The sequence below is a fragment of the Pelmatolapia mariae genome, linkage group LG23 (assembly GCF_036321145.2).
Source record: "Pelmatolapia mariae isolate MD_Pm_ZW linkage group LG23, Pm_UMD_F_2, whole genome shotgun sequence".
In the NCBI taxonomy this organism is placed as follows: domain Eukaryota; kingdom Metazoa; phylum Chordata; class Actinopteri; order Cichliformes; family Cichlidae; genus Pelmatolapia; species Pelmatolapia mariae.
In genome coordinates this window covers 29,102,840-29,122,500 of record NC_086246.1, presented here as the reverse complement: position 1 = coordinate 29,122,500, position 19,661 = coordinate 29,102,840, and the positions used below count along the sequence as shown (strand labels likewise).

General features: G+C 40.3%; 1 protein-coding gene across 1 annotated transcript in view; it reads right to left on the bottom strand.

Moving 5' to 3' along the window:
* The window catches only part of LOC134620816 (zinc finger protein 513-like), a 12,834-nt gene extending 452 nt beyond the window's left edge, over positions 1 to 12,382 (bottom strand). The window contains exons 1-7 of the mRNA XM_063467122.1: positions 12,268 to 12,382; positions 11,727 to 11,962; positions 8,186 to 8,308; positions 6,843 to 6,977; positions 5,260 to 5,766; positions 3,349 to 3,542; positions 1 to 2,321 (exon numbers count right to left, since the gene is read on the bottom strand). The exon at positions 1 to 2,321 is cut by the window's left edge and continues 452 nt beyond it. Of these exons, the coding sequence (XP_063323192.1) occupies positions 1,722 to 2,321; positions 3,349 to 3,542; positions 5,260 to 5,766; positions 6,843 to 6,977; positions 8,186 to 8,308; positions 11,727 to 11,766 (1,599 nt within the window). The 5' untranslated portion in view covers positions 11,767 to 11,962; positions 12,268 to 12,382 and the 3' untranslated portion in view covers positions 1 to 1,721. The remainder of the gene's footprint in view (positions 2,322 to 3,348; positions 3,543 to 5,259; positions 5,767 to 6,842; positions 6,978 to 8,185; positions 8,309 to 11,726; positions 11,963 to 12,267) is intronic.
* Between the last annotated feature and the right edge of the window lie 7,279 nt (positions 12,383 to 19,661).

Below are 19,661 nucleotides of genomic sequence, written 5' to 3'. Positions count from 1 at the left end.
GTCCTCTCACTGCATTCATCTGAGAACAGAGCAACGTGTTGATGTCACCCTCACTGATTAAAAACTCTGTATACATGTGTATAACACACACACACACACACACACACACACACACGCACAAATGCCCCTTTATAAAGTCAGTGCAGCATTACAGTCGTTCAGTCTGTTAAAGGCACCTGAGTTTAGCTCCAACACGAGCTCACCAGTGTATACATAACACACACACCCACACCCCCCCCACACACAGTTATTTCCCTTGCTCTGTTAAATAGATGTGATAACACACTGGCCTGGGTGTAAGACTGTGTTTGCTTTCTTTGAAGGAGTTTCTGACAAATACATTCAAGATGTGTGAAAACGAGTTCCTGGAGTCTCTCGACGTCTTTGATGCAGAGAGGAAATCTGTGGAACAGCCACCATTAATGGCTGCTATAGACAAGAGCTCATGTCGATTAAATAAAAAAAGAAAAAACACTAATGAGGGTGCTTTACTGGCTTTTACCTGAAGAGAAAAGGCTTCGCTGTCCTCACAAACACATGTCACTAAGCTGGGTCTTCCTACAGTCGCGCCAGTGTGGTGGGAAAAAAAAGCCAGCATGATGCTCACACTGCCCTGCAGGAGTTAAATATTGTTGTGTAGTTTGTGGGTTACAATCACTTTTAAGGTGTGGCTTTGCTCCAGTTTCACTGCCGGCGTTTGTCCTGATTAATGACGCAGCGATTAGTTGAGCAACAAAACAAAACAAATTTTTTAAAAATAGTTGCTGGCATTTTTTTAAACCTTGAGAAATTGCAAACTTGCTACACACGAAGTGAGTTTTCACCTCAGTAAACAGCAGTCAGCAAATGGATGTGTGAGAATCAGCTGCCTTTCTGATGGTCTGCAGGTGATGCAGCATTGGTGTGGTTTTAATTTGCAGCTGTAAATAACTAAAGAGCAAAAATGTGATGATGCTGATCCTGACTGTAAGCATGGAGGGAACATGTTTAGGGTGGGTGATCCCTGAGAAAGTTTCTCATGTTCATATTCATATTGGTGTCACAAAAAGACATAGATCACACTGACGATGTTTCTGTATCTCTTTGGAGTTCTCTCTACAGTTATTTTGCATCTTGTCATGCTCATTTTGTGCTTTTTAATAATGGTTTTGCATCTCTCTGTGGTTCTTTAAAGTATCTTTGTGTTTATCATCTCGATCACTTTAATTACTCAGAGGGTCTGCAGGGCACACAGAGTAATCCTGTGATCCACAGAAATGCCAGGACTGCGCTCCATCAAGACGATTATTTACTTTCACCTTGTTTCATCCAGCCACAGAATGCATATAAAAGATGGACGTAACCTCTGGATCAGCAAAGCAAAGCCAAAGTGGAAGTGCCTTAAATTGCAATATTTCTAGTAGCTTGCAGCGGGCAACTTAACTGGTTTCAAAATTAAGTCAAACTGCTCAGCTTTAAGCATCACAAAAGTGACGTCACCGTAGCCACACCCATCTTTTACATAAAGCATGTGTCTTTATAAGAGGCTAAATATTTTTAAAATCTGACTTTATAAACAATCAGCAGCTCACACTGGAGAAGGTGGACTCTAAAACCCTGAACTTATTAAAATAATGATACTGGGTTTTTTGTCGATCGACTAACCGCTGCAGTCATTTTTTGTCTCCCACACACACACACACACACACACACACACACACACACGCGCACACACACAGTATCTAAGAGTGCTCCTGTCCCTGACTCTGGCTCTCCTGAGTGTCTTGCCCCCAGCCGAGGCCGTTGATGGGCGCGTGTTTGTCCCAGCTGTCCGTGTTGTGCCCATGCTTCCTCTGGTGGCGTTTGTAGTTGTCCCAGTGACCCGTGGTGTAGCCGCACTCGCCGCATGCGTACGGCTTCTCGCCCGTGTGCCGCAGCATGTGCCTCTTCAGGTTCATGCTCTGGTTGCAGGAGTAGCCGCAGATGGCACAGTGGAATGGCTTGGCGCCCGAGTGGATGCGCTCGTGACGTCGCAGGTTAGCCAAGTTCCCGCAGGCGTAGCTGCACGACGGGCACTGGTAAGGCTTCTCGCCTGTGTGCACACGCAGGTGCCGCTTGAGGTTGTCGAGATGTGAGGAGGTGTAGGGGCAGTGCGGGCAGCGGTGAGGCTTCTCCTCTGAGTGGACGTGGGAGTGGCGGGCCAGATGGTTGGGGTAGTGGGACAGGAAGGGGCAGTGAGGGCAGCGGTACAGCTTGTTGCCGCGCTGACCGCGCCGGGATCCCCGAGACACGTCCCTGCTGCAGGGAGCCCTCGAGTTGTCTTTGGAGCAACGGCGGCAAACCTGGAAAAATAACAGAGCACACATTTCCTGTGGACAGATCATACAATCAAACTGTCATTAACCAGAGTCGCCGCTCCGTGGTGGTCATTAGAAAGCCTGCAGGTTTAAAACGCTCCCACAGTGGGATAGCCACCTTCAACATCAGTTTTTCCTTCCCACATTCACCAAGTGCTTGCTTATAGATGGTCATCTAATTGTTGAAGTTTTCTCTGGATTATTTTAGGCTCTTTACATTACAATATAAAGTCTCTTTAGGCAAGTGTTTTTGTATATTGATGCTGTATAAATATAAATGAACTGAAAAGAATAAGATAATGAGGCATCTTACACATTTGTTCATCTATTAATACTTATGAGCTTTTAACTCCAGAAAAGAGAGCAGCCCTGACGTGACAAAATTGCTCACAAATCCTAATTAGCAGCAGCAGCAAGCTTTACAAAGTTTTTAGGATGACAGGGGCTAAAAAGTGTTCAGGCATAGGGGGGGAAAAAGTACTTGTTTGAAGGTGTGGCTGAATGAGGCTTGTAGTAAGGAAGCACTTTAATTATTCAATTTGTGTAGAACAGCACTATATCAGTACCAGTCTATTAACAACTAAATCACTAAGATTTAAGATTTTTCCTGTCAGGAGGTTGGTTGATCCTGCTGGGACCATAGAGAACTTGTAGATAGAGCTGAAGACACAATACGGGGTGAAAATGGCATGTATTGGAAATCTGACAAAAAAATTCTGACAAAATTGACCAAAACCGATGAGAGAATGCCCGCCATCTGAATCTATGGTGGCCTGAACCTGTGCACCACCTTAAGATTGCCACTGACCTTTTAGCTTGTGACAGCAGCATGAGGGAGGAAGTCACTCTGTTATCGTTAATGTAAACTGGGAAAATGTGGAAGTTTGTGGTGGGCGGAGCTTCAGTTTTTCTGTTTGTCGTGGAAACAAACTACACATTATACAACCCTTCATTTCATCCTAAAGTTTATAGAGGATTTCAAAGAAAACCAGCTTTGTTTTGGTAAACAAACCTGTCCTCCATCGCCCTCCACCTCTCCCTCTGCCTTGTCGCCCTCTAGGTCGGACTCCTCCAGGGTGAGGCCGCACACCCGGCAGCAGAGTGGGAAGAGGAGGACTGGAAGGGGGCCGGAGGGGGAGCCGAGTCCTCCCAACGTCTGGAGGTAAGCAGAGTCCTGGGAAACTCGCAGGGTCAGGTCTGACATGACTGCAGACACATAGGGAAGCATTAAAAAGGCAAAGTTGTTTGGATCATTATTAGCTGCAGTGTAAACACGTTCTTCTAGATGTTCCCCATCATGCAGTTCAGTTTTAGGTCACTGAGCACTAAGCCAGAGAGAATTTCTCTTCCTCATTTTGCCGACTTGCTTCCTCTTTTCTGCTCTACTCACTGCTTCCAAGATGAGAAATCTCCCCCTCAGAAAATTTTTTTTTTTTTTTTTAAATTTGGAGTTGTCAAATCTCCAAAATGCAAACCCTCCACATGTCATCAAACCTCAGCTCTGGGTTTGTGATATTTCCAAGTTTTGAGTGTGCTTTAAATCTAAAAATTTCTACATAAAGAACAGCTTAAAAAGCCTGGTTAGTTTTTATCACAAAACTACATGGTTACCACAGGATATATGTCAGCATTTTGCTAAATGGGAAATGCAGGCGTCATGTGTGTGTTTGTGGGGCTTGGCCCAAACAAGCAACAAAAGTGAGCGTATCTCACGGCTCCGTCACAAAGACACTAAATTGTAGTAAGAGCCTTTAAAAACAGAATTACAAAGAGACATCAGAGTGGTTTCCTTTATCAAAAAGAGATGCATGTGACTATAACCAACAGACAAACACACGAACATTTAATCAACTGATAATGAAAAACTGAATACTCAACATGTGGTCACACTGAAGCTGAAATCTATTGCTGCTGTTATAATGATGATTTCACAATGACACAATAACACATGCTTCGCTCTTAGATCTGCAGTGTTTCCCCTGCCTTTCCCTCGGAGGGCAGTCCCCAACCCCTCCAACCAGAGCGCGAGTGAGAGAGAGAGAGAGAGAGAGAGAGAGAGAGAGAGAGAGAGAGAGAGAGAGAGAGAGAGAGAGAACAAAACAAAATACATACATCTCATACACATATATAAGTGTTATGTAGACATATTTGAAATTAAATTACATCTAAAGTAAGACAACACTAACTTTAAGGTTTACAATTTTATATTTTCAAAGTTTTCAAATTGGCTGGAAGAGCCACTTTTACACCAATTCATTCATTTGCAGCATGTTTTAAGTTGTTAAGAAACAAAGCATATAAAGCATGTCTGTGTTATGAACTTTGCTCGTGGTGTACACCTTTGCCACAGACCAGATAATTTTTCATTACATCATGGCAAGAAAGAGGGTGTGCTTCCTTTATCACATGACTCTATGTTATTCACCTAACCTGTCACAGTCCACAGAGCACACTGGAGCACTGGTGACACCAACTTTACCTAAACTGAAAACAAGTCATTACTGTAAATGCATTACAAGAAAAATCCCATAAACAGGTGTTAATCGGTCTAAAATCCCAGAGGAGAACTTTTCCAGGAAGCCTCCAAACCCACCAAAGAGGGAAACACTGAACAAAAAGACATCGCTGTGACTTCTCCTAAATGACTGCTTTTTCACATTAGTGGCACACCCTGCTACGTAGACGATCTGAAAATGTTATTTATACTGATGATGATGAACTGAATTTTCAGTCCAAAGGTGAAATATATAAAAGTTAGTTGTCAGATTAGCAATCAGAAAGAGTTTCCTTCAAAGCGATTAAAAAAGAGAGAGAAGCTGCAGGCAGCCTGTGAAATTATTGATTAACAAACTTGTTTTAACACAAATTTATCAGCTTTTTAACTCTGAGACCATAATTGATGTAAAGGTTTGTGTTTACTCACCTTCTTCAGCATCACTGTTTGCCTTTTTCCGTCTTCCCCGTCTTTTCTCCTTCTCCCTCCTCTGCGGTCTCTCCTGTGTGTGCATGCGCTGGTGTCTGCGCAGGTTGCCAAGGGAGCTGCAGGCGTAGCTGCACTGGTGGCACCTGTACGGTTTCTCCCCGGTGTGTGTGCGGGCGTGGCGCTGCAGGTTGACGAGCTGGGCTGAGGCGTAGGGGCAGACGGGGCAGCGGTACGGCTTCTGGCCGTCATGGATCCGCATGTGGCGTTTGAGATGGTTGGAGTAGCGTGAGGTAAAGGTGCACAGCGAACAGGAGTACAGTTTAGGGGCGGGGTCCGCAACACCGCTGGCTTTGTCTACGTTTCTCCTCTTCCTTTCGGAGCTGCCGCCGAGGGATCTATCGGACAGGTTGGAACCGTCCAACTGAGAGGAGTCGATGGAGGTGCCATGCTGGAGGCCCTCCTCACAGGAGAGACAATAAAGCTCTGCCCCTAGGTCGAGTCCTACACCTGGAATGAAATAAATCACATTTTCTAATGTTAAAATAATTAAAACAATATTAATATTAAACAATATTATATTGATTCAGTACAAACAAAGTAAAAACAAACCTCTGCAGCCATTTTTACTGATCTAACCTAGGCATTTGACACAGTGGATGATAAATCTTAAAGCAAAGACTTGTCAGAGCAGGGTGGTTCATGAGGAAAAACAACCCCCCTGTGCCCGATGGTTTAAAAATGATTTATCAGGCAGGTTCCAGTGTGTGCAGGAATCACATTTACATCTGTTTCATGTAATTAAAGGAGTGCCCCAGAGTTCAATTCTAGGACCACTGTTATTTATTGCACATACACATAGCAAAAAGCCACTGTATGGGCAGTTTTTTCCAGGCGTGCAGCCCCTTTTCAAGTTTTTTATTCTGTATTTAGAGGTTTGTGGAACAACATTCGGCCTCAGTTACAAATTTTGGGATGAGACAGCACAAAGTTTCACTGACACTGGCCTCACCCATTAAGGAGCAAATTGGGTACATACATATGCTACAATCATTATGTTGGTCATATTATAGTCAAACTTTATTTTTTATCATAATCTACTCATCTGCACATACTCCAATAACCAGGCTCTCTACAATAACCTTTTAATACAGTACAGCACAACCTGGTGATAAACTTTTCATGTATTCCTACAGTTCTGAGTTTGAGTTAGCATATTAATACATTTATGCAGAATTACACTTGATTACTCTTTCTTGTTTACACCTAACAGTCAGTAACCAGTGAGAAAACTAAAACTGGTCTTTTATTTTACATTGAGTTGTGTCTGCTCTCTGAGGCAAGAAATAGACTTGCTGTTTCCACTTTAATGTCAGTGGTGGACTATGTAGATGTGACTCACATGCATGTGTGTTCATGTGCTTACATATGCTGGATTCTATCCATCATAGAGTTGTGAGATTTACTGGACACTAAACTCAAATCAAAGAAGTGAAAATATTCCAATATCACTCTGTGCCCAGGTCTTTTTTATTTTTAACTCCACATGTAAACAGCCAGGCATGTTATAGTCAGTCAGTAGTTACCAAGATCTAAGCCTGCCCCCAAAGGTGTGTCTCCCAGAAGCTGACCACATCCCTTACAGGAGAGGAACGCTGGGAAGGTGGAGTCTGTCGGTGCTGACGAGTCGTCCTCCACACTTAGAGAGAAGACAGTCATACCTGAAGAAGAACACAGGGTTAAACAGTCGCGTCGACCTCTGAGGAGAAAAATTCAACTCTCACGGGGTTTGAGGAAATGACCGCTGCATTTAAAAACTTAATTTATTACAGGAATGATTTATACATTTATGCTGGCAGCTGAGGCACGCTGAACTCACTTCTCCTGAGTGAGGTGTTGCAACTCAGAAGGAAATCAGCAGCATCAGCGCTGGAGCAGGAATAGAAGTCAAAACAAGAAACAACATGACAACTTAAGTTAGTCAGTTGGAGAATCTACTTCTCCGAGCTCCTAACATAGCGATGAAATGTCTTTGCCCTCTATGCATCAGCCTGTACCATAAGTGACATCACAAAAGCTGCACCAGCTTTCGACTTCTTCTACTCCTACACCAGCACTGATGCTGAGATTATTTCTGAGTGGTGACACCGGTGGTTCAGGCAAAGAGGGAGTCCTTTACAACTCAGTTGCTAGTATGGACCTGTGAGGACTTCACAGTTGGTGCACGAACACCACCGGCATGCATAGTCGTTCATTGCTCTTTCACTACAGCATCATCTATGGAAACCCAGACAAGTTAAAAAGTGAAAATACTGCATACTTTTCATTTTAGCTCAACATTTGTGACTCTTTAACTTGGCTTCAAATGTAAATTTTAAAATCTATAAGCTACTTTCAGCTTCTCCCTTACCACAAGGGGTCATCACAGTGGTTAGCGCCACACATTTCATTTGGCAGATTTTTACACTCAATGCATTTCACTTGCCCAGCGATAAACTAATAATGCAGACTAATTACCCAATAATACATTCAGCTTACATTCTGTTTAACTTTCTGAATTTTTAATTAGCAAACATTTGACTTTTTAACTTGTGCTACAGACAGTAACGAAATGGGCTTGCATATTATTTCACTTTCAACAAACTCAGAGACAAACTTATGGTACAAAGTACCATAAACTCAAAATCTTAAATACGGAAAGCACATCAGTTTGAACTTGTAAGTCTTTTCGAGCCCGATCATCAAAGGGACCAAACCTCGCCTGATTATCAGGAATTGGGAGAACAATGTTTAAAATATTGTGTGAGCACAGGGTCAATGCTTCAGTCAAAACAGAGAGAAAAACCCTAATAAAAACATGTGAAATGTTTAAATATGTGGCTTGCTTTCCAACCCCGTGTATGTAAAAACCTGTGTGTGTGTTACTGACCAGACTCTCTATCCAGCCCCATGATCTCCGAGTCTCCAAACTCCAGCTCGCCGCTCAGCAGGAAGTCGCTGTCCAAAACGAGACAGCCCGGCTCACACACCACTGCCCCATCCTCAGAGTCCACTGAGTGCAAACAGACACACAAACATTTCTCATAATTTCCTGTATAAACACACCTGACCAAATGAAGACAAACGCCAAGCCCATCCTGAAACACAAAGTCAGCTTCCACCTGAGGGTGTTAAAAAGTCTGGGTTTCACTCAAAAGTTTCCCTTGGTGATACGAGCTGTAAAGCTGTGAACATCTGACACAAACATCAACATCTCTTCTCTTTATGTAACAAATTTTCATTTCCTTTAAAAAACAAACAACCCCCCCCCCCAAAAAAAACCCCAGACACATTTATAGATTGCAGGGTTGTTGGTTGTTTTTTTAACAGTAATAAAAAAGCAGACGTTTAAAGACAAAAATCAGGCTCATGTTTCACATACACATGTTTTTTTTGTTTTTGTCTTAAAGTTTGGCTGCAGAGAACACATTTGATAAACGGGACAGAATACAGCCGATAACAGAGTTTGTGCTTGAAAACACACAAAAAAAGAAGAAGAAGGATAACAGCAAAGGAGGTGGAGAGGAAACGAGAAGGAAATCGGTGAGCGTGAGATAAGTGCTGAGGAGGAAGAGCTGTGGGGTGAGGAACGAGGCTGAGAGGGTCAGGAAGAGGAAGACGAGTCGAACACAGAACTGATGATACAGAACATTTTTATACTCTTAAACCTCTGAGCGGACATTTGTTGACCCAGCTTAGAGCAATTCTAACTTTTAATGTCACAAAGAAAATAAAAACTTACTGATAATTAAAAATATTTACACTAAACATTAAGGAAACTTAAATTATTCTCTTTATTCACATTTTCCTGAGCTTTAATTTGAAACCTACAAAACCTACTTTTTCAAACAGTTTGTATAACTATTAACAGTAGTTAGAGTAGAAAATTATTCTGCTGCGGTGTTTCTGACCTATTTGTCTTTTAGAGGTCAATGACAAACACTGGCTAACGTAATTTTTAATAATTAACTTTTTAATCATAACTAAAAAGTAATTAGAATTTAAGGTTCTGAGACATTTACTAAGACAAGATAAACTAATTCAGGAAAAATATGGGGTGCTTTTGCAGATTTATTTAGATAAATTTAGAAAATTAAGATGTTTTTCCTTCTCAAAATGGGCCTCTGGAGGCCAATACACACATCCAATTAAGGCAAAAGTCTGAGTTTTCCTGTCATTTGAGGCTATTTTAAAAATGAAGATTAGGCCTAAGTAAACTAAACCCCGCTGAAAAAAAAGAATAAGTGAAAAACATTTATATGAGACGCTTGTTGATTTCTGTTTGGTTGAAACCTTTTTAGTAGGAACCAAAAATATAACAACAGAAGCAATCGTTAGCTGCAGACCAGCAGCCAGAGGGCAGAAAGTAACAAACACCACAACTCATTAAAAAATTTTCAAACTAATTCAAGCTGCACTGTGACTGCTTCCTGCATCGACTAAAGAAAACAAAGATGCTGTATGACAAGTTTAAGGCTGCGCAGGTAAGTAGGAATTAAGAAGGTAAAAGGGTTTCAAAAGGGTTATAAGGACATTTCCAAGTTATACATTCTACAGAGACAGAGATTACCCACAAATGGAAGACATTCAAGACAGCTGCCAGTCTTCCCAGGAGTGGACATCGCAGCAAATTCACCCCAATGTCAGACTGTGCAAGGCCCAGAGAAAATGCAAAAAACCCTAAGAGCTTCATCTCAGATTCTACAGGCCTCGGTTACCTTAGTTAAATGTCTATGACAGCACAATTAGAAAAAGACTAATCAACTGTGGCTTGTTTGCAAGAACTGCCAGGCACTGAAAGCCTCTTCTCTCTAAAAAGGACATGACAGCACAGCTTAGATTTGCAAAGCTGCAAATCACAAGACTTCTGGAACTTCTGGAAGTCCTTTGCACAGCAAGACCAAAATCAAACTCAGCATATCAGCACAAACATCTCATAACAGCTGTCAGCATGGTGGTGGAAGGGTCATGATTTGGACTTATTATACAGACAGGACCTGGACATCTTGCAGTCATTGACTCAACCTGTATACCAAAGTATTCTACAGTCAAACATGAGGTTGTCTGTGTGACAGCTAAAGATTATTTTACATTATTGGTACAAACAGGGTCATTCAACTGAACAATGATCCCAAGCCCTGCAACAAATCTTAAATGAATACCTGCATACCTCAATGAACTGGAGCAACGCTGTAAAGAAGAGTGTTACAGACGGATAAAATCACACAGAAAATTATTATTTGAAGTTGTAGTTGATAAAGCTGGTTCTGCAAGCTACTGCTAAGAGTCCTGTTTAAAGTCTTTTAGTTTTCCAACAAGTCTGCAGGCAGGTAATGTGAGTTAAGACCCAACATCTTACAAATCCCAGATATTTTAGATTTTCCTGCATTAAAATGTTGGTTTCGGTTCTGACAGCAAAAAATGTCATTCCTCCACTGTAGAACCAAAGCTGTTCACCTGCTTCGGTCAATCTTTGTTCAAATGAACTGCTAACGTGTTCAAACGTAGACCGATCTGAAACTAAAACACATCAATCCTCCTTTTATTGAAGGTTATAGAGTTCAGTTTTACAGAAGCTTTGGTTCAACTGTGCGATCACTCTTTCAGATAACACTGCTGTGATTGTGTCAGACGTCCAGAAGTTACTTGAGCTGCAGTTAGACTTTGAATACGAGTAATTTGAATACAAGGATGTACTGGCCTTTTTTTCCTCTGAGCCCCTGCACACATGCTCACAAGTACACTCCCATCTAGTGCTTGTTTAAATATGTACATCATTAGAAATCTGAGAAGGTCAACAGGTGACTTCAGGTCTCCTAAATCCAGTATTCTCTTTTTTAAGCTGACTGATGCCCACGCAGTCAAGCAAATGTAAACAAAGGGAGGTGAGCGTTCTACAGGTGACGCGTGGGAGGAGAGGAAAACAAAAGAAACTGGAGACACAACTAAAACCTAAAAACGTCTTCTGGCCCCTGTTAATAATAAAGGTGAGGGTGCACAGGAAACCAAGGGGAATGACAGAAATCATACAGGAAGCTGTGAAAGAAAGAGAGGAAGAACGAAGGGAGGGAGCAGGGGGAGGTCAGGTAGGGAGCCTGCGAAGAGGAAGTGGAGATAGGAAGCAGAGAGGAGGTGGAGAATCCAAGTGAGCCAGAACAGTCAGGATGAGATAACAGATAAACACATCTGCTTAAAGGACAACATGTCTTCAGCAGTCTTCCTCTCAGGGAGATAAAGAGGAAAGGACTCGAGGACCAGTCAGGCAACTTTTAACATGACTGTATCCCTCAGAAATGTGTCTAACTTTATAAAAATGCATTTAAAGTGGACCAATACCCAGCAAAGACTCATTACCTTATTCTATGGCAGTGATTTAAGCTTCATGCGGACAGAAAGGCAGCAAAGAGCTGGAAGTAAACAGCTGGACTTACGTTTCACCGGCTGCGGGTTGGACTGTTTTCTCCGCGGCATCTTCGCCTCTCTTCAGCACGGATCCTTCGCTGTTTTCGCGGTGACACCTCCGACACTCTGCGGGCTCTAGTCCGTCCGTCCAGCAAGAGAGGCAGCCAGCTAGCTAACTGCATGTCATCATCATCATCACCTCCTTCCTCTTCCTCTTCCTCCAACGGACAGCAGTAGCGGCGGAGTCATCGCCACCATCTAACGCCTGAAGCGGAAGGCGTACACCGGCAACAGCACCAATTAAAAAGACCCACACCTTCCCTAAATTATTACATTACACTTTGCAGCTATATTCAGTTCACAATAAACTTTAAAAACACACCAATCCATTTAAATTCATCACCATGGCTCATTCTTTGTTATTGTTTCGCAGTAAGTAGCCGGAGCCATCTTGCTAGCCAGCGAGCCAACCGGCTAAAATCAACACTGTAATCTAACTCTCGCTTTTAGCTCACACTAAAAATAAAACTTAATGAAGTCGAAGGCACTCCACCGAATAACTTAACTTACCTGTGATAATGTCCCTTAAAATACCGCGGGTGAAAATGCAGTTAAACTATTCTCAAAACACTCTTTTTGTTGTTGCCAAACACACACAGCGCCACTACGCCGGGTCCGGGCTCTATGTGACGTCACCGAAAGACGCAGGGGATTGTGGGAATAGTAGTCCTTACTGTGTTTACCAACCTCAAATGACCTCTACATATTATCAATGGAAGTTTGTCTCTGCCACCATAAAAAAGTAAAATCTCTGTATTTCAACATACAAACCCTGAATTTTAACTTAGGTGTGGTGGAAAAAATAATTATTTACATATGTATATATCTATAGCTAAATAATAACAATAATGTTTTCTTTTGTTTGTTAGTGTTTTTTGTTTTGGTTTTTCAATGTGAGAAACAAGCTCCCTCAAATTTTAGGTAATCTTGCAATTTTTTCCTCACAAAAAAATAATATTGGACAATTCATGTATGTTTATATAATAATAAGAGCAATAATAACAATAATAATTATTATTATTATGCAAACAATGCTGTATTGTATATAAATCTGTCTTCCTATAATGTTTAGAAGACTTAAAAAATCATTTGATGTCCTAGAGATGACTAACAAGAGTTTAATATTGTGGATTTGTAAAAATAAATAAAGTTAAAAAAAAAAAGTGAAGTTGTGAAAAGGAACACAAAAGGCACAGAAATACCACAAAGATTCAGCAATAGGTTCATTTTATTGTCAAAATATTCAACAAAAACCTCAAAAAAAGATAATCCTCTGGTGTTTGTACCACTGCAGACATGTATGTTGTTTTAAGTAAAGGTAGTTGATGCCAACAAAAATTGTTCCTTAAGAAGACTCTAGAATCCTCTACAATGTTAAAATATTAAATGAATGAAACTTCAGGAGTTTGCATGACACACTGTATTTCTAAAAAAAAAAACCAAAACAAAACTGGGTGAATTCAATTCAGTGGGAAATTTCATTTGTTTTAAGTCTGGGACCAACAAAGGATCAAAAGCAGTCTTTCATTTTTTGGATCCTTAACTGTCAAGTGGAGCAATGGCAGCAATTAGACAGAACTTCCCTTAAGGTTTTATTTGCTCAGATGCCAACTAAAGATCTGAGTTTTATTGAGCTGAGTTTTTGGGATAGGGTTAATGAAGTCAGGTTAGGGAATTGGGGAGGGGATGGACTGCCTATGAAGATGGAACAAAAAAACAAAAAAACAACTGCCACCTGAGCATCCCAAACAAGCAACAGGTACAAATACAGTCATATAAAATCATGTACATATTTTAGAAAAAAAAAGTACCCCAAAGCTCTGCTCTGGATCTTCTGGTTTTCTCAAAACATTACCAATAGCTGTCATAATTTGCAAGAGCTGAATCAGAAAAAAACTACTTGGTTAATTTCAGCAAATCCTCTACATATATTATATATCAGTATGTTACTATATATTATGTTTAACGCTCATTCACGAGTTAAACATGGACTCAAACTCATCAATCCTCTGCCTGGTGTTTCCTCTGGGGATCTTTCTGTAGGACACTGTTTTGTACTTCGATGATTGTTGGCCATCTTTCTTCTTGTCATCTGCAGCATCAGCCTCACCATTCATCACAGGAGACCTTACGGTTTTCATTGGAGGTTTTACTGTGCCAGAGGAGATTTTGCTCTCTTGTTCATCTTCCATCGAGGACTGAGCAGGAGCTTCCATCAGTGTCACTTTGTCCTCTGGTCTGCAAAGCGATGTCTGTAGGTCTGAAAATGCACATGTTTTTGAATAATTTAAGTACTTCTAGGACATGACTTAAAATGACTTTCTTTTGCTCCATGGAGGTTTTTGTCCACTAATATTTATCTTAGTTGAGTCAGTGTCATCTTTGTGGAATTTTAATGAATGAACCTTCTGGCTCAAATCTTCACTTTCAGTAACTGTGTTCCAGCCAATCATAGCTGCAGTTATATAATATCCAATGTAGATCTGAACATTTGAAAACAGTAACTTCACTTTGGAATGTTTACAGAACAAATATATCAATGTTTTTACACTGCAATCTGAATTTTGGGTCTATAAAACCATTTTATTAACAACGTATGACAACACAAAAATAAACCTCACCCATATCTTCTTGTTTCTTATTTTAAATGAAAATTTACCTTATTTCACAGAAACAGTATGTATAAGCACTGCTGCATTAGCTTATTTGTAGACCTTGTCTTTGTTAGGAAGTCTTAATGCTGATCTAAAGACTATAACAATAACTTTTTCCTTCCACTCCGCCATATTTTGCAAGCAAGTATTTCACTTTTTAGCAAATAAAAGCCAAAATATTCTTAAGGATTAGTTTATTGTTATTCTGTAGATTTCTTAGAAAAAGGTACCCAGCAACATACTGTAATTAAAATAAATAAAATAAATAATAATATGACCAAAAATACTATGTCTATGTATAATAATACCATGTAAAGGATTTTACTCAATAATGGTCTTTTCTACAGTCATTGTGAGCATATTTCGATGCTAAAATGTTTGTAGTTTTACGTAAATAAAAAGTTCACTTCTTTCACTCTTTCAGTTATTCACTTCAGCTCTTCTTCAGTCAAATTTTAACATGTTTTCCTCATAAATTTGATATACCATGGATCTGCCTTTTTCTTGCTCTCCTGTGTGGTACCCCATTTAAAAAAAAACCCAAAAACATTCTGGTGCATCTAAAGCCAAGCTTATTCTACCTGATAAGTGTCTGATTTAATGTGTGCAGTTCCTACCTGTGACCACAGGTGTCACCAAACCAGCCAGGACTGAAATCTTTCCAGTGAATTCTCTGGTTACCTGTGAGCAATACAGGTGGGTATTTCTGGAGTTGCCTGCTTCTTCTACTCCAGCTCTTTCACCTGGATGCCGCTCTTGCTCCTGTAAACTGCGCTGCGACGTCTCTGTTTGTTCACTTAGATTCAGATGAGCGTCAGCACAGGGAACGTTTGTGTCTGTCACACTCTGTGCAGCAGCAGTTTGGTGTGAAGCGTCTGTGCTGCTCAGAAAAGCCTCCTTGTCACTGCTCGGCGATGTGGGATAAATGTCCCCGCTGTGGGTTTTGGCAGCGACAGCCCCTTTCTCTCCGTCTGTGAGGACTCTGGGAGCTTTGTTTTCTGTGCCGTGATGCAGAGTTTCAGCAGATTCTGGGTCCTGCAGAGGTGACAGAGGGACAGTTTTGGGGGATCAGACTGATCAGGCCTCTTTCCTGGCTCCTCAGCCCATTCTTCTGTTTCTTCTTCTTTTACATTAACTTGTTCTTCCTTTTCTTTGTTTACCTCCTCTTCGTTTTCAGCGTGATGCTCTTTCAGCTTCTCCACTTTGACTCCTTCTACATTTCCTCCTGTTATCTGTCTGTCTTGCTCTATTCTCTTTTCATCTGCATCTTCTTTTTCCATTCCTCTTCCTGCTCTTTCATCTCCACTTTCCTCTGTTACAACTTGTTTCATCTCACCCTGACTTTCATCCTCACATACTTTTCCTACTTCTTTCTCATCTTCCTCCTTCTGATACTTAAACCACTCTTCTTACTCATCATTATTTTTCTCCACCCCTCTTTTGTTGCTTTCATCCTTCTTCCTCCCTTTATTTCCCTCTTTTTCTCCATCACACTCTTCGACTTCATGGTTTTCTTTCTTTCTGTCATCCTCTATTTCTCCTTCCTCATTTTCATCGTGTCTTTCTTTCTCTACCTCTGCTGTAGAATGTTTCATTTCATCCTCTCACACTTAACCCTCCTTTCTTCTCTCTCGTTCTCTCCCTGTGTCTTTAATTCCTCTTCTCTCTCAGTCATTTCTTCCTCCATCTCTGCTTCTCTTTCCACTGCTCTTCCCTCCATCTCCTCTTGGTCCATTTCTATATTGTCCTCCCTCTTATCTTCTTTCTCCATGTGGCCTCCCTTCTCCTCTTCCTCACCTTCACATCCAGCCTCTCCTTCCATCTCTTTTTCTGTTTTCCTTTCTTTCTCTACACATCCTTCATCCTTTTGGATTTTGTTAATGCTTTCTAGCAGCACGTGTCGTTTCTCAGTTCACAGTCTGGTGACCTGGCGGCCACATTTTCAGCCTCATGCTTCATGTGTGTGAGTGGACGTGGGTTTGTAATACTTTAATCACTCAGGTATGAGCTTGCGCTCCAGTTCACTGAGTCCTCCACAAGGTTTCACTTCTCTTTAACTGCGGCACAGACTCCTACCAAAGAATCCAGACTGAAGTAAAGAAACTAAAGAGTAAAGTCCTGAATGCAAATTTCTATTCAAGCATAAAGTTTGATCAGTAAAATACTGCCCTGTGTGTTCTCTTTGCCACAATGAACCTTTGATGCTTATTTCTAATTTCATATTTTCTTTCTTGAATTCTACTAAAGTAGCCTTGCATGACTCATAGGTCTAAATGATACTTATTTAGTTTTACTTCACCTATTTAACTACTCACTAAAACCAATGTCAAATCAGCCAATCACAAGGCTGCCACTCACGTACACATGGTCGCAATGACCTGCTGAAGTTTAGACAGAGCATCAGAACGGAGAAGAGCGTTGATTTAAGTGGCTTGGCATGGTTGTTAGTCTAAATATTTCAGATGCTGCTGATCTGCTAGGATTTTTCCCACACAACCATCTGTAAAGTTTACAGAGAATGATCTGAAAAACAGAAAATAACCAGTGAGCGATAGTTCTCGGGAAGAAAATGCCTCGTTGAAGTCAAAGGAAAATGACTGCTTTGAGCTGACAACAGTAACTCAACTAACCGCTCATTACAACAAAAGTGTGTCAAGAGCATCTGAATGCACCATACACTGAACCACACTGCATGTCGCTCTTGTCAGCCAAGGACTGGAAACTGAGCCTACAGTTCACATGGCTCACCAAAATTGGACAGTAGAAGAGTGGAAGAAAGTTGCCTGGTCTGATAAGTCTGTATAGTAGGGTCAGAACTTGGAAGCATGGATCTATCTTGCTTTATGTCAGTGGTTCAAGCATCACTTCTTAAGCACAGCCAAGCTGAGTGTTGTTGATGACCCTGTCCATGCCGTTATGATCACAGTGTATCTATCTTCTGATGGCTGCTTCCAGCAGGATAACCCACCAAAGTTCAAATCATCTAAAACTGGTTTCTTGAACATGACAGTGAGTTTACTGTACAGAGATAGACCCCAAATCACCAGATTACAATCCAGTAGAGCTCTTTTGTGATGTGATGAAACTGGAGAATCACATCATGAATGTGCTGCAGCAAGTGTGTGATGCTGTCATCTCAACATGGACTAAAACGTATGCCACAAAGAATTAAGACAGTTCTGAAAGGAGGTGGTCCAAATTGTCTGTGGATATTAGACTCCCTCTCAGTTCATCCACTCATGCTCTATTGTTTCTCTGTTTTTAAAACAACTTCATTCTAATTGGCTGATTGCCTGTACCTGGCATCACCATGAAAAGACATGACCTCTAATTGAGATAAAACAGAGCCAAGAGTAAGAAAAACTATTAGAAACTGAGCGTTGACAGCAGTCTGAAGCTTTTGGCTACAGGATTACCTGTACTTATGTTTGACAACTAGGTCATGCTTATATTGAAAATGCACTACTTGAACTGGATATATGAGACAGAAAATGATGAAAAGTACAACTGGTCCTCTCTAAGAGCATGTGTAAACAGCAGATAACAGGAGTGTTTTGAAAAATGCTCCAGTGAGAGCGTAAACAGTCAAGTACATGAGTTGAAAAGAACAAAATGTTATGAAAGTGTAACAGCTTGCATTGATTTCCTTTTAATAGTTTCCCCTCTAAATAATACATTTTTAGGTTTCGAACTTATGCTATCTTCATGCAAACTGCTCACCATGTTTTCATATTTAAAATTTATATAAAAATAAAGTAGAAAAACCCCACAAATTATTAAACATGCCAGGGTATAAAATGATCCCAGGTGTGTTCTATAACATTATGATAATAAATTTACTGCACAAATTTTGAAATGTGCAGTAAAAGCAAAGGTTCTAAAACCAGAGCATAAAACCAAAATCCTGTAATTATACAGCAGTACAGACTCCTTGGCTGAGCCTTTTATCTGACTTTAAATGTACATATAAGAGCTTGAAGATCAGCATTCCTGCTGTGGTTTATCCCACTGTGCTATGTAAAGCATTATAAGCTTTAAAGTATGTTACAGTTTCACATGTAGTGGAATTATTTCCATAGTTCCCATCCACTACACAGCACATAGTTGTTGTCTCATTGAAACCACATCTATACCACTACAGTTAAAGAAATATTATGGTATTTTGTAAATGATGTTATCTTCACATTTTGCATAATTTAGAAATTGCATAAATCTCAAAAGCAGTTGCATTTAGTGTCCAAGATGTGGCAGTATAACACGAGAAATGCCATGCTCATGACCACATGCTGTGTGTTTACAAAAATGAAACAGTGTTACACCCATCTCCAATCCCCTTCCTGTATTTTAACTGTTTGCATGGTGTGTGGCCTTACATGCCTAACTGTCTAAATCTTAGTGGGTGAATGACTAGTTTTAGCTCTTCATCCCCACCTCACTATGTCCTTTTTCACACTTTAAACCTTGCTTAAGTTTTTGAAATGAGCCGCTGTTTTTGTGAAGCATATTGTGGCTTTTGTTAAGCAACAAAACAAGTTACTAACATCAAAACATTATCAGATTATTAAGTAAAAACAGCATCTTTTTGTCTGCATAAAAAGCCATCAGTCCCACTTCCTGCAAGTGACAATTATATTCATTCCAAAAAACATTCTAGTAATAGTTATTGCTTTGTCACCTGCACAAATATTTTAGAAATACAACTTGTTTGTGTTTCTGTTTATTTTTACCATTTAATTTTTTGTTTTTTTGTTGTAGGTTATGGAGGTTTTCAATTTTTTTTCATCACAAAAGATGAAAACAACCTTTGTGATGCAGCTTTATTAGGAGCCATTAAACCAAATAAAAAGCCCAAATCATAATTCATCAGAAAATTTATTACAATAGTAAAATTGTGCAAGAGTACAAATTGGAGGGACTTTTCCTATTTTTTTTTTAGAAGTTTCACATCATCTTTTCTATGAAAATTTGCATTCATTGTGTTTTACATTCAATTGTGGTACAAGCAAAACCTTAACTGAGAACTGTATTGTGTATTTTTAATAGTAAAACAGGCTCAAATCCTTAATTTTTTTGCAGTGCTGATGTAATATGAAAAGGTCAAGGTGCATATTTTTTCTATGGATGTGAATGCTAGTGTTTTTTGTGCATTAGAATTATTACAATTTGTACATCCTTTGTTTTCACTCCTTGACCAAAAAAAAGAGCTTTGTGTGAGCTAGCAGCAGCAGCACAGAATTGGCTCTTTTACAT